The 14,368-nt window shown below is 42.1% G+C and overlaps 1 protein-coding gene across 1 annotated transcript in view; it reads left to right on the top strand.

Annotated features, from left to right (window-relative positions):
• The window catches only part of DEPDC1B (DEP domain containing 1B), a 43,398-nt gene that overhangs the window by 28,245 nt on the left and 785 nt on the right, over window positions 1-14,368 (top strand). Inside the window, exons 6-10 of the mRNA XM_018557946.1 lie at window positions 2,168-2,215; window positions 4,038-4,178; window positions 7,907-8,073; window positions 10,133-10,309; window positions 11,891-12,076. Of these exons, the coding sequence (XP_018413448.1) occupies window positions 2,168-2,215; window positions 4,038-4,178; window positions 7,907-8,073; window positions 10,133-10,309; window positions 11,891-12,076 (719 nt within the window). The remainder of the gene's footprint in view (window positions 1-2,167; window positions 2,216-4,037; window positions 4,179-7,906; window positions 8,074-10,132; window positions 10,310-11,890; window positions 12,077-14,368) is intronic.

A 14,368-nucleotide genomic window follows, 5' to 3' on the forward strand; every position in this document is an offset into this window, starting at 1 on the left:
CCCCCCCCCCTCCATTCTTCCAGTGCTTATTGGAGGGACAGACAGTGGAGGGCAGCTGTCAATCAGGCAGATGGGTGGATCCCTCAATATTGTTGGTATCCTTCCCGACTACAGCGCAGCTCTTCACTGTCGGCATATAACGGGCATTCGATTTCTATATGCTGACCTTGAGTCACAGGAGTACAATAGTAAATGTACTCCCTTGACCAAAAGAGAGGTAAAGCCCCCATTCACGCTAAGTGACACTTACCTCGAGTTGGTCCGCGCGGCTGGGATAGCGCAACTGTTCGGGCAAAGATCGTGCGACTGTCACCGTCGGACTGCATGCAAAAATATAAAAATTGTGCGACATCCGCGGGGGAAAAGGGTCCTGCACAAGCGACGGGCGACATGGAGCTGTACAATAGAACAGCTCCATTGGAAATGTGACCCTCTTATTTTTTAATAACCTGGAAGGCCTAACACAAATCCACAGTTTTCATTAGAGAATGGGGACTGTAATCTCCGATTTCATCTGCTACTTCTGCTGCAGGTGAAACTCAGATTGCAGCTTGTCAGAAAGAAGATCTCTCAAAGAGCCATCATTTCTGTTATGGTGGATGATGGAGGGTAATATAAACCACAGTGAGATGACGGCTCTGTTTCAAAAGCAGCGTTTCATGTCATTTTATTGTTTGTAGCATTTTCCTTTAATAGTGAATCCGTTTTGTCTACTAAAGCATAAAAATTTTACTAATTGAGTACAGGCATAAAGTAGCCGATCTGCTCTTCTGTTTTGGTTTATTTGTGCCTGGAGAGCCTCCTAGAACTAGGTCCAGGCTATATACAGAGCCTAAACGTTTATCCAAACTAGCCTAGCACTACAATCCACCTTCCCACCATTCATCTGTCACACATCAGTCTCTACTGATCAGAACTTCTGACATTTAAAAAGCAGATAATTATAATTTTAAATGCACAAGAAACAAAGGATTCATCAACGAGTAAGTCCTTGCAATTGAGCACTTTGTGGGAAATGCATTCGTTTCTAGTTGCTGGTTAATACCGGTTTGTTGTGTCGTGTTTTTTGTGGTACGTATCTTTTTGTATAATACATTTTCAGTCCAGTTAGAGAGTGAGACAGTTTTATCCTATTGGAATTTAGTTTGTTTTATAAATACCAGTTGATGTCTGTTCCTGCCAGTTTATCTCTCTGGTTTATCTCTCTGGCTGTCTGGCTCTTTCTCTGCTGAGGTTACTAGGCACAAAAATGCATTAAAAAAAATACTAGAACGCATGTGTTGTGCATTTTCAGGCACTCCCATTAAGGCTATGTGTCCAAAAATATATGTATAAACGGGTACCATTAAATATAACGGAAGTCTTCGTGTTGAGTGTTGTCCTTCGGGAAACATATAACAAAGCTATGAATGGGGACTTAGAATGTTTAGGTTTTGTATTTATTTTTTTGTATGGTGGATGCTTAAAGTGTACCCAAACCTATAAGACAAATGTAATATATTGCAGTTTACCAGTCCTTAGATGTGGTGGCTGCATTAATTTTCTTTCAGGCCAAGTATTCAGCCATGTTCTGCAACTACAGACACATTCCTGTTTTTGTATTTGTACCTGGTGATTTTGTCAATAACACACTTTCTATCCTAGAGAGACAACGTTATGTGACTGTACTGTATCTAGAAAAAGCAGTGTTGTCACCTGATATCCTACAAATACCTCTTCATCTCGCTTCAGCTCACCAAACACATAATAGTCTGATTGTACAATCTACTTTAGACCAACAAGTATGTAGTACACTGGCCAGCCTGAGTACATATTGATTTAGATTGTTTAGGTAGGTCTTCATGTAACACGTACAGTCAGCCCTACAGAGAATGGAGTTGTTTTGTAGATCACACACAATAGCTGGCAAGTCAGATAATGTTTTATTTGAGAGTTCAGTACATAAGACCTAATGTGGGCACAAGATTTCTATCTGGATCTACAAGCATTTTTCAGTTTTTGGCCTCAAAAAAGAAAACTAAAGCAACCACCTCATCTAAAGATGGGAAAGCTGCAATATATTACAGTTTTGTATTCATATTCTTTATGCATAATTTAGTAACCTTTGTACTGATCTTGTATAAGCCCAGTAAAAAAAAGCTTAATCCTTTGTTTTGTATTTCCTCAGAAGAGCTTCCACATTGGCTGCTTTCTGCAATGAAGTGTTTAGCAAATTGTAAGTATCATTATTTTACTTTACTGTCACATATACTGTGTGTTTAGTCTAGGTCTTGTTCAATAAGTCATTTTGTTTTAACACAGGAGAGAAAGTTACATTGACAAGACTGCATGTTTTTTGTGATAGGAGGTTCACAGAACACGTCTCACATAACAAATGTTCCTTTGTAAATATTACAAGTCATCTGTAATACATTGTAATGTTGGATAACTTGAGGAAATGGATAACCAAAAAGGTTAGAGAGGCAGCGGGAAAATGGTTCATAAAGTCACATCTTCTTTCTCATGGCAAGAAAGATTACAAATGTCCCCCGTGTGACTAGGGATAGAAAGAAAGACAAGGTTAAGGGAAGTGGGGTAGTAGTGGGTAAAATGGCAAGCAGAGGAGTGAAAAGGGGAAGGAGAACAAGGCCCGTCCTCACAGAACGTCAAGGGGAAACTATTTGTGAGATCCTGGAGCAGCTTATTAAAATAGTAGGCAAACCATAATCTATGTCACGTGAAGTCCATTCTGTGTTTTCTGCATTTAATAAAGCTATAGGCAGGGCTTGAAAATTTTTAGGGCGTCTCGCCAGTCAGTCAAAAATCTCACCAGCATGACCGGAATATAGCCTTGCCATTCATGTTAATAACATTTTTTAGGGACAGGTAGAGCTTTCTTTTGGAGGTATATAATCACCACTGAGGGGTGTTTTATTTTTTACTATATAATGAAAAAAGTACCGTAAATTGCGAGCAAAAAAAACGTTTCCCTCTTATTCTTACCCATATTTTTGCTAAAATATAAAAGATATAAATAGACACCAAACATGTTAAGCCTTAAAGGAGAACTATGGGCTCAGTGTTTTTCACTCCTTTAAAATTGCGTGTGCCCGTAAAATTGCAAATGGCCCTAAAATTATTGCTCTCACTCCAACGTGCGCGGTGATATGTAACATGTGCAGCACAATAGGCGCAATTGTAGTTTTCGCACGTAGGCGCACCCGACGCATGTTTGCAAGTGTATGTGGGGGGGCGGGGGACTTTTAAGAAAATTTAGTATTTTTTTTATTTTTTTACAATTTACATGACAGATCCTCTTTATGGAGACCCCTAATGACACCTAGGGACCCCCAGAGAAGCTGATGAAGCAGAGATCTGCTTCACCAGCTTCTCCCCAGCTTCTGAAGCTGGAGAGTGACAGCAGAATGTCGAAGTGATGTAATATACATCACTTCCTGCATTCGGGGGCTGGAGAGGGAGATTGTGTACTGATCTCAGTTTGATCTCCTGTCATAAAGCAGCCGTGCCGGTCCCAGCCACCCCGGGCACAGCGTATCTCAGGGCCGGCAACGGCAGTGACAGCTGCTGCTAATACAAGTGATCAGGCATCTCTAGAGACGCTCGATCGGTTGAATGTAAAGCTCCTGGCCGGCCGTGTGATTTACAACGGCCGGCCGGTGAAGCTACTCGTCGCAGACGAGAGGACGAGCAGATTTTTCAAGCCTTGACTATAGGGCAAACTAAAACCCATTTTCAGCCTCATAAACAAAGTCTTACATTTTTTTTTTTTCAATTTTGGATGAAGTGGGGACGTGCCTAAAATCATTTTACTGTTGTCTGTGTCACTGTTGTGTTGATTCACCCTTTATTCGTCCTGACCATTGTCGCTGAGACAGAAAGTGATGGGCAATTCAAAATTGTCTAGTGGGGACACTTGTTCCATTGATAACTATCTGGGGTTTTTCTGTTTTGGTTTAAAAATATATTTTTCAAAAGTAACACTATATTATATAACCATAATAAAATGTTACAAATGTGTCTGGCTTTTTCCTTTCCAGGGCCAAATTGCTCAGAAATGAAGCAGCCAATGTACATGGGGTTTGAGCGAGATGTGTTTAAGACCATTGCAGACTACTACAGTTATCTTCTGGAGCCACTACTGACTTTTCAGCTTTTTGATGTGTTTGTGAATATTTTGGGTAAGCAAAGACTAATGTGCCATTGTATAGAGAAAAAAAAAAATCCGAAAACACAGCACCAGGCTTTTCCTATAAGGCTACAAGTGGTTGAATAGAACGTCAAAGCAATTGTATAAACCAGAACTTTGCTTCTGGGAGACTGACGACCGGTATGAAAGAAATAGTACGAAGAATATATCTTGCTGTATTTATCTGCTCAGCGGTGCTCACAGTGCACATTAAATATCGCCTATTTTCATTCCGCTTCCAGAATTCACGTCTTCTAAAGGTCTGTGTCAGCTATTTATAGCAGCAGCCTTTGGGATCTTTCAGGGATTTATTACATCCATTCTTTTCTTTAATAATGTCAACAATCAAGCACAGCAGTGTTTGCTGTCGCCTCCATACTTATTCAGCTACTTAGCCTGCATTCTCCCAATCCTTCTAATCACATCAAAGCACAATATAGAGAAAGTCAGCATGCAGAGCTGTAGAAGTGTATTCTCATCTTTAAATCACATTTATGTCTGATATATAAAAAGTGTACATTTCCCACAATAACCAGTCAGGTTACAGCAGTAGTTTGTCCAACAAAAGGTAGAAATGATCGATGGAATCCAATTTAGTTATTACTTTTCCTTCTTCTAATTCTTGCCGCCTTAGTTCACCTTTTTTTTGTATGGTCTGTCTGTAAGATATCTGCTGTATATTCCTCAATTACTCTCTTTTAAGTGGTATTCCAGGCAGATATTAAATGTTAATATAATTATTGGTTAATTTAAAGTTGAACTTTTGTTAACCCCTTCGTGACGGGAGACGTACACTGTACGTCCAGCCACAAACCCCCCTGTCGCCCTTAGCTCAGCTCGCGGTATACTGAGACGCCACAGCTGAAGCGGATCCCGACAATTATGTCTGGATCCACCCAGCTTCGTGAGTAAGGCCCCATTCACACTTGGCAATTCGCTAATTGCGCGATATCGCGCAAATGCTTGCATTGAATCGCAGCAAAATCCGCTCCAAAAAGGGTCCTGCTGTAGCGACGCACGACCCGCGACAGCAGTACCCTTTGCTCCATTGCCATGCATTGAAGGGCGATATCGCGCGCTAAATAGCCGCGATATCGCGGGAATTACCGCGTGATAAATCGCTCAGTGTGAACGGGGCCTAACAGCTGGCTTTGCCCATCTAGAGGCAGAGCCAGCTGTACCCTCCCCCGTCCAATCCGCCAGTCAGCGCTGGCGGATTGGAGCGGGGTGGGGGAATCCAGCCCCTCCCCTGTCAAGGCAGAGAGCCGTGGCAGGATCGAGAGGTGAGCGAACGCCGGTATGTGTCCGCTCACCTCCCGATCTACTGAGCCGACCTGTGACAGTCTCATTGTCACAGGTCGGCTAGAACTATGAGGTGAGTGAAAAAAATCCTCTCTGGGTGATGAAGGTACATTGCATTACAAACAATGTTGCAGGTTCTTACCTTTTCTATCCTACAGAAAAGGCTGTTTGTTTCATCATGCCCTTTCCAGACTGATTCCTACATGGGAGGGTCTGGTTTGTTATACTCGCTTGGTGCACTTTTTTAATAAAGAAATCTGCAGTGTCGGCATCTCTTTTAAAATAATTAACCCTTAGCCAGTATCTCAACAAAAATAGAAATAATATTGCAGGGGATGCCTACAATTGTACTTGTATCTTAGTACAGACTTGAAAAATGGAAAATCAGTCACACAACATGGGAAATACCAATTCGGGGGGGGGGGGATTCTGTACCCCAATGGTCTCCCGGTTGTCCTATGGCATTGCATTTTTATAAACAATTAAAGCGGTTTCAGATTGGAATGGAAACTTTTAAAAACTTTACATTTCAAAATAGTTTTTGTAGCAGTTTACTCTGAGTCCATTGAGGGACACAGCTCTGAAGAATTCTGAGACGTAGGGTTAATGCTGCTACCTCTACGTCTCAGAAATCTTCAGAGCCGTGTCCCTCAATGGACTCGGAGTAAAAAGGATTTTGTTCATACCGTAAAATCCTTTTCTCGATCATCCATTGAGGGACTCGGCTCTGAAGAATTCTGAGACAGAGGCAGCAGCATAACCCTATGTCTCAGAATTCTTCAGAGATGTGTTGCTCAATTAACTGGTAGTAAAGGATTTTACAAAATCCTATTTTATATGCATTTTTTATTAACTAAAGTGGTGTTTTGCTTTAAACCTATTAAATCCCATCTCCAGCCTGGCCCACACGTTTTCTGCTTTTTTGTTTTCTGCTTTTTTTTGTTCTCAGTCTGGAGGCTGGTCAGTGATGCATTGGACAGTCTTCTCCATCTGATCTTCTCCCAGCAGTAAGCAGCCTTGAATGATGCAGAGAGTGACACTGATGTGATGGTGTTGGCCCCACTCTCAGCGTCCTAATACTGTAAATGACGTGCAGCATGGGGATGCCCCCTTACGGGTGGGCCTACAGAGCCCTGCACTCGCAGCATTTACTTGGTCTTCTGGGTTTGGTCATATGGAGAAAAATAAGTACTATAAGGGACAGCTCCACATTTGAGTATTGCAGCCTGAGCTGGTTTATAATGGAGAAGTATTGGAGTAAACTGTACTCTTCCCAATAGTTCGAGTCATTGTGTAACACTGCAGCTGTCGCATGTCAGCTCTATAGCTCGAGAACTGAGTATCACAAACCACTGATAGCTCAGCTCGTGGCTTTTCCCTGCAGAGCTGGGACTATCGATCACTGCTCCCCGTGGGGATTCCCCTCCTCTCTATTTCTCCTGCTCTTTTTGGAAGGAAAGGCAGTGGAGAGGATCCCGACAATGTCAAGGTTCCTGCGCATCTGCAGTGTGGCATATAGTGCTGAGTTTCACAGGAGCACATTAGTAAATGTCTTCCCGTGACCGAAAAGAAAAGTAAAGCCAAAAAAAGGTTTGGATTTAGTTTGCTTTTAACACCTGCTGAGTCTATTTTATAAAAGGAAGACGCGTTTTGAATGCAGCTAGTGTTGGTGCCACCATACCCATTAATATCATCCTGTAATCAGACTAGGAGAGGGAGGACAAGTGCTTACTGTTGGTGAACTTTCTTAAAGCAGGAGTAAACGGATATTAAACCTGGAAGATGGCCATGTGAAAATATGAATGTCACATATAATGGTACACAGTACAAAATTCGAAATATATGCTCATTAAAATACACTATACCAGGGTATAATTGCTAGCTCACTGATATGTCTTGCTTGGCATTGCTAATATTAACCTCTTGCCGTCCGCCCGTTAAGAAAAAACGGACGGATGGCAGACTCGCATCCGCGGGTTGCCGTCGCCAGACGGCATTTTTTTCCTGCTCGCGCAAGCCCCCCTGGCGCACGGGCAGGAAAGACCCGCTCGTTAATACAACCGTTAACGGCTGTTTCACATACAACCGATCAGCGGCTCTATAGCCGCCGATCGGTTGTATGGCGTGCATAAAATATCTTTTTAACTGATAAAGGTTAAAGCAAACAGTGATGGTATATTTTTATTAGCTTTCCCTTCCTGTCATAAAAAAAAAAAACCTTGTTACTAATTTTATCGTATCGGTTACATTTTGTAACCTTTTTTCTTTAAAAATCACCCTGCAGCTGTGCCTGGAGAGAAATGCCATGTGATTATTAGAACAGGACACGTTTGCTACCAGTGGAAATACAGTCACTGGGGTCTGTCAGTTGCACAAGATCTTTTCGCCTCTGAATCATTGTAATTTATGCTGTCACAGGTCTTCAGCAGAAGAAGCTGATTGCTATTGAAGCTCTTCAAGTTTGCTGTCTACTTCTGCCACCGGAAAATCGCAGGACACTACAGCTGCTAATGAGGATGATGGCGAGGATAAGCCTTAACAGGGATATGCCACCTCTGCACGATAGCACAGGGAACAGAGCACTGGTATGTCATTAAAGAGGCTGTGGATAATTGGACCTCCTTGACTGCTGAGCTCAGCCCAACAGGTGTCTGCTCACATAAGGGACCGTTTTATCTGCCTAATAAAAGATTTCCATGCTCATGCTTGCCTTTGTTCCACAGCGTGTTCTATTTTTTTTTCTACCCTTTTTTCCTTTCTAGGAGGATTTGAAAGGATTTTCAGGCCATCAGATACATGATGTACTTGACATTAGAGAATGATTGCAGATTATAAATGTAGAATTTAAAGGCATAGGCGTGTACAGTTTTTAGGGAATCTGTTCTAACAAAGTATGTTGGCTGCCCTTAAAGATTCACTTACTGCAAACGTTAGTTGCTTAGCAGTCCTATTCATTTAAAGCAGAATTCCAGGCAAAAATGTTCTTAACCCTTGCAGTGAGGCTACCCCCTCATTGCAAGGGTTAAGTGCTTGTTTTTGCCTGGGCGCTCTCCTTATCCTCGGAGCCAGCTTGCTCTTAGACCAGTCCCTGGAGCTTCTCTCCCTCTCCGCTGAAGCAGTCTAAGGATCCTTGAGTCCTAACGTACTATACACAGTGTGTAGGGTGTGAGCATGCCAAGGGACATTCTATGGCGGCAGTTTAAGAGGAGACAGGCTTCAGGCATCGAGTAGTAGCCAGCTGGCTCTGCGATTTGGGTGTATATAACCTCCCTTTTTTTTTTTTTGCACCACGACAAAACGAGCAGTTAACCTTTTGCAGTGCAGGAGTAGCCTTACTGCAAGGGTTAAGAACATTTTTGCCTAGAGTTTTGCATTAATAGCTTCAGTACTTGGAAAGGTTTGAAACCAGCTTGTCAGTCATAACAACCAGGCAACTAGCATTAATAAAGCAGGGTTTAGCTGCGACGGCCTCCGTATTGTCTCTCTATAGGTTTGCTTCAGAGCATTGTGGGCATATTAATCAGCTCATTTGGATTCTAGCACTGATTCAACACAGAGACAGTATTGTTAATGGGTTATAGTTAGAGATCTAAACAATCCTCCTCCAATTAGAACTGTAGTTTTTTTTGCTTTTTTTTCTTGTCTGGAGCTGTCTTAACCACTGCACTCCGGGCATGAAAACCTAAAACTTTAATTTAATTGTACTCTTCAATAGTCACAAAGGATATAAATCCACATTGCGTGCACCAAAAAGCTTTGCAAACCCAGATATTCTCAAATAAGAGTAGCAGTCACATCACTGTGCTGCACATAACCTGTACAGGGAGAAAAGTTGGGGGTGGGATTCAGCAGGCCCCACCCACTACAGGCTGCCTGCAGAAACTGTCGGAGGGTGGATACAAGACCAAGTACTCTGCTCAAGAAGGGAGCAGCAGTGACTGGCCTTTATAACAGGAAGCTCCTGCGCAGAGGTAAAGTATCACACTTGATTGCTGCACAGATCTGGAAGAAAGCACACTAGCAGGGTTATTCACAAAATGGTGAAGAGTTTGGGGAAGGCAGGAGAAGTGAACAATCTAGGAGAAAACTAGAGGCAGTACAGCTCCTGCAACAAAACACAAATGAAAAATCTACTTTTGCTGAGCCAGGTGGTGCTGACAGGGTCATTCACAGCTCAAATTTGGGCTGACCAAGCTGTGAATGTCCAGCTTAAATCACTGACCCAGAGTAGAATCAGATAAGGTAATCGGATAATAGTCCTAAATTATCTGCATGCTTGCTGTGTGTCGCATTAAAATATTAAAGCATAGAGTCAGCATGACAATCAGGTATATAGTGTATTCAGGAGGTGAGGGCAGCATTGGCATTGTTTCTCCCATGACATGTTTCCTGTAGAGAATTTAGGGGCTGAGTTTTGATTTTACAAAGTCATGGCCATGAGAAAAAGACGGTGAAATCCAGCTTATGAATCTATTACTTAAGGCCCGTTACCTTTCTCTGATATGACTTCAGTCAACTGAAACCTGGTACTGCGATTTGTCATCACCCTTTAAACTAGATTATTACATAAAGCTTGTATGTTGGGAATCTCCTATATATCCGCAGTGGGTTGTGTTCTCACTCCCTGTCATGTGCCGTTCTCAGATGGTTCAGACCTTTTCTCGCTGTATCCTTCGTTCCAAAGAGGAGATGGACCTGGGGGAACTTCTGTCCACTAAAATGGTGACTTTCATGATGGACAATTGTCAGAATATACTGAATATTCCAGTATCACTGAAGAACTCTGTGGAGGATTACATTACACACCAGAGGAGAGTTCAGGTACTGATATTGTGTAATGGTTTAAAGTTCTATATTTGCACATGGTCAAGTGATTCAGTAAAGCCTGCATGAGATCTTCCCTTTTAAATGTGTATTTGTTAGTTCCTATATATCTCTGCTAGCCAAGGCCTCATCCACGTTTTCTGATGTCGGAACCACAAACTAAGGTCCATGTTACACAAGCGATCCTGACACTGGCAACAACGCACCGACAACAGGATCGCACAGACACAACAGGTTTACTGGGCTGCCTAATGCCTAAGCCATTCATTTTATTGGGCTGCTTAATGCACTTAAACGTGCCAAAAACAAAAGTGCATGTACCACTTCTAGCAGCACAGCACAATATATGTTGCTTTGCCTTGTGCTTTGCTGCAATGCACGTATGTTGGCAAGGTGTATATTAGAGCTGCAGCTAACGATTATGTTCAAAATCGATTAGTTAACCGATTATTACGTTCGATTACACGCAGACCCATACCTGCACATTAGTGTGGTTCCGAGTGCCCGTTCTTGGACGCAGGCACCTGGACCCGCACGGATGCCCTGGTTCAGATCTGCATGCAGCCACATCTTCCCATAGGAATGGGAGGATGTGGCATGGAATTACACACTGCACCTGTCCCTGCTGGCATCTGGTCTCTGCACGGGCATGCACGCCCATGTGAATGAGACCTAAAAGAGTCACACAGCCTTTTGAAAATAGGTCCACCCCCTAGTAACCCTACATTTTAAATGACACTAGACTCAGGAGTTAAATTTTAAAAATGCCTTCAAATACCCTATTAACGGGACCTTATTATTTGTGCATCACATAGATCCTTGTATGATGCCGACGCTGTCCCTTCTGGAGGGTGGCTACTTTTGTTCCCCATGTTCCCTGTGTGTGTTGTAAAGCAGCCACCGCTCCAAGATCACTCCTGTGATGGACTACAATCTCATGTTTAATTTACTCATTTTTATTAAGGTTTAGTTCTTCACGGGAGTGATCTTGGAGCAGTGACTACTTTACAACACACACAGGGACCTTGGGGAACAAAAGTAACCACCCTCCAGAAGGAAGGACAGTGTCAGCACCAATTCAGAGATGATTTGAGGATCCACAGCCAAGTGATACACAAGATACATTTTTGTTAATAGCTAAGGCACTTGAATGTATTTTTATGATTTAACTCCTGGGTTTAGTGTCACTTTAGTTCCTGCATCGTTATATACTCGTAGTTAGAAACGCAGATAGTTTTCAGTTAGGGACCACACTGTGTAAAGGTGCCTTGATGTGGCTGTGTGGTTGTACATTTATTTACAAATTAATGCAACAAAAACCTCCTGTTTTAACCTGAGCTGTTAAGAAGTTGTAATTTTTTTCCGTGCTGATTAGCTTGAGAGTATGCTGGGAATTGTTGTAGTGCAATTTGTGTTTCGGTACCCAGGCAAAAAATGCTCTCAGCTGCTCTTTGTCTCTATGGCTGGCTGAAGGAAAAACTGATAAGTATAAAGACTTATTCACGGCCTCATAATGGACAATTCTAGAAAGGGGAAAGTGAAATACATTGTTACATTACAGCACTTCTCGTTGTTTAGATAAAGTATCCAGGAGCAGACATGGACTCCACTCTACACCCTACCTTTGAAAAACCCCAACCACCAAAGCTTCAATACGAATATGAGAAGCTGAGCAAGCCTCAGAATCCAGCAAAGGTTGTATTGGAGGATATTATTGATAACAAGCAAATGTCATCTAAGGAGAAGAAAAAGAAACTGAAACAGGTGAGAATCATTGGTTTTGCTTTTCCTGTGTAAATATCAGGGAATGCTTGTGTGAAAACCCTGGAAATTAATGAAGGTCTGTAAATACAAATTGGACAGATGTATCTGAGCCCACAGGTTGAACGAAAAAAAAATAGAACAGATTCCTCTATCAATGCTTGTGAGTGTTGAGCAAGGAATCCCCGCTGTGTCCTTTGTATTCTGAATACAGTTACATAGTTACATAGTATTTGAGGTTGAATAAAGACATTAGTCCATCAAGTCCAACCTATTAGGATCTCATTCTAGGAGTACCCGAACCCCTGTATATTACGGTCCCTTAAGAAATCGTCCAAAAGTTTCTTGAACAATTCCACATTATTTGCTGAAATCACCGCCTGTGGCAGTGAGTTCCAGACCCTAACTGATCTTACTGTGAAGAACCCCCTTCGCCCCTTGTGCTGGAATTTTTTTTCCACCAATTTTAGGTGGTGGCCTCTAGTTTTTGTAATGGAGTTAATTTTAAACAGTTTATCGCTAATGTTGCTACCACCATTGAACATCTTGTACATGGAAATCAATTTCCCCCTTAATCTCCTCACCTCCAATGTGAACATGTTTAAATTTAGTAGCCTCGTCTCGTAGCTCTGGTCCTCCATACCCCTAATTAGTTTGGTTGCCCTTCGCTGGACTTTTTCCAACTCAAGGACATCTTTTCTTAGTACTGGTGACCAGAACTGGACCGCGTACTCCAGATGAGGTCGAACCAATGATCTATAAAGTGGCAAAATTATAGACTTGTCCCTGCAATACATCCCCTTTTTAATACAGGACAAGACCCTGCTAGCTTTGTTTACAGCAGCCTGGCACTGCAAACTACCTTTCAGTTTGTGGTCTACAATGACCCCCAAATCCTTCTCCATTTCTGACTTCCCCAGCGGCATACCCATAATTGTATAACCCATTTGTTTATTTTTAATTCCAAAGTGCATTACTTTGCATTTATCGACGTTAAACCTCATCTGCCACATTAATGCCCACTCCCCTATTTCATCCAGGTCCTCCTATAATGTTATAGTGTCTAAGTCCGTGTCTATTACCCTCCCTATTTTGGTGTCATCCGCAAACACGGAAATATCGCTGTTAACACCCTCCCCGATACAGAATGGTCAGAATGCCCAAACAGAGCCAGCAGCTCATTGGCTGCCAGCTTTGTTCATTTGAAGATTTTCCGACCAGCTTCTTCGATCAGCTGATCGAGGGATGCCAGCCGACAGATGCACCCACTGTGTGTTCCTAAAGAATCGGCCTAAATTTGCATAATGTATAAGCCGGCTGTTGAGGTCTGCGGCTGCTATCATGCTGCACATGTGATCAGCCATTTTAGGGCTTGAAAGATTGGTTGAGAGCACACTGACAACAGTTCTCACCAGAGGCATGCCTTGAATATTGCATATGCTGCACAATGTAAGTGAACATACTACAGAAAACAACATTGGTATATAGGGATTGATTGAACATTTCTAACTTGAAGGGTGTTTTTTTTGTTTTTGGGGACACTCTTAAATTGATGATGGATTTAGTTAGACTTTATCATTTCCTGTATTGACCAAAAGCAACTTTCATTTTTGCGAGAAAGTTTGAATTTGGTTGCCGTGGGAAAATACAGACTGCATTTTCCCACAGCAACCATATTCAAGAATGATTTTTAAGAAGTGCTCTTAACATATTCATAGTGGCTGACTGCTTCTTACACCTGAATGTGGCCAACAAGCTAATATGCAATTAAGACTGTGCCGTGCTCTCCACACTCAATATAAAACATCAGTGATAAACCAATGCTTAAATATAAGCTAGTGTGTCTTATCCGGTCCTTCACTGAAAATGTATAACATAAAAAATATGCATTGTGTAAAACCCAAAAGATTAACAATAATAAATTGATGCTCCGTGTAATTTGAGTGAATACTAAGTTCTCCCTATTACAATGCCCAACAAAACAATGTGACTCAAACAAAATAAGTGACATTGTCCCAAAGTTTACACTATTTATCCCCCAAAAAAGGCCAATTTTCACACTACACAGTTTATAATACTTCAAGTGGCGACTCTCTTCCTCTCACAATAACTAATTAAAAAAGCTATCCCAAAACTTAACTTGCGCTGATACTAGAGGTCTATGAAGAGGTGCACTTCCTCTTCTGTCCAGCAGGAGGCAGAGTCCAAAAGCTGGTCCTGGTATGTGATGATCGAATTTGTCTAGATTTAACTTCATTAAAGGGTAACCCCCAGCCCCCCCCCCCTCAGGTCAGC

The sequence above is a fragment of the Nanorana parkeri genome, unplaced genomic scaffold (assembly GCF_000935625.1).
Source record: "Nanorana parkeri isolate BGI_ZX_2015 unplaced genomic scaffold, ASM93562v1 scaffold312, whole genome shotgun sequence".
Classification (NCBI taxonomy): domain Eukaryota; kingdom Metazoa; phylum Chordata; class Amphibia; order Anura; family Dicroglossidae; genus Nanorana; species Nanorana parkeri.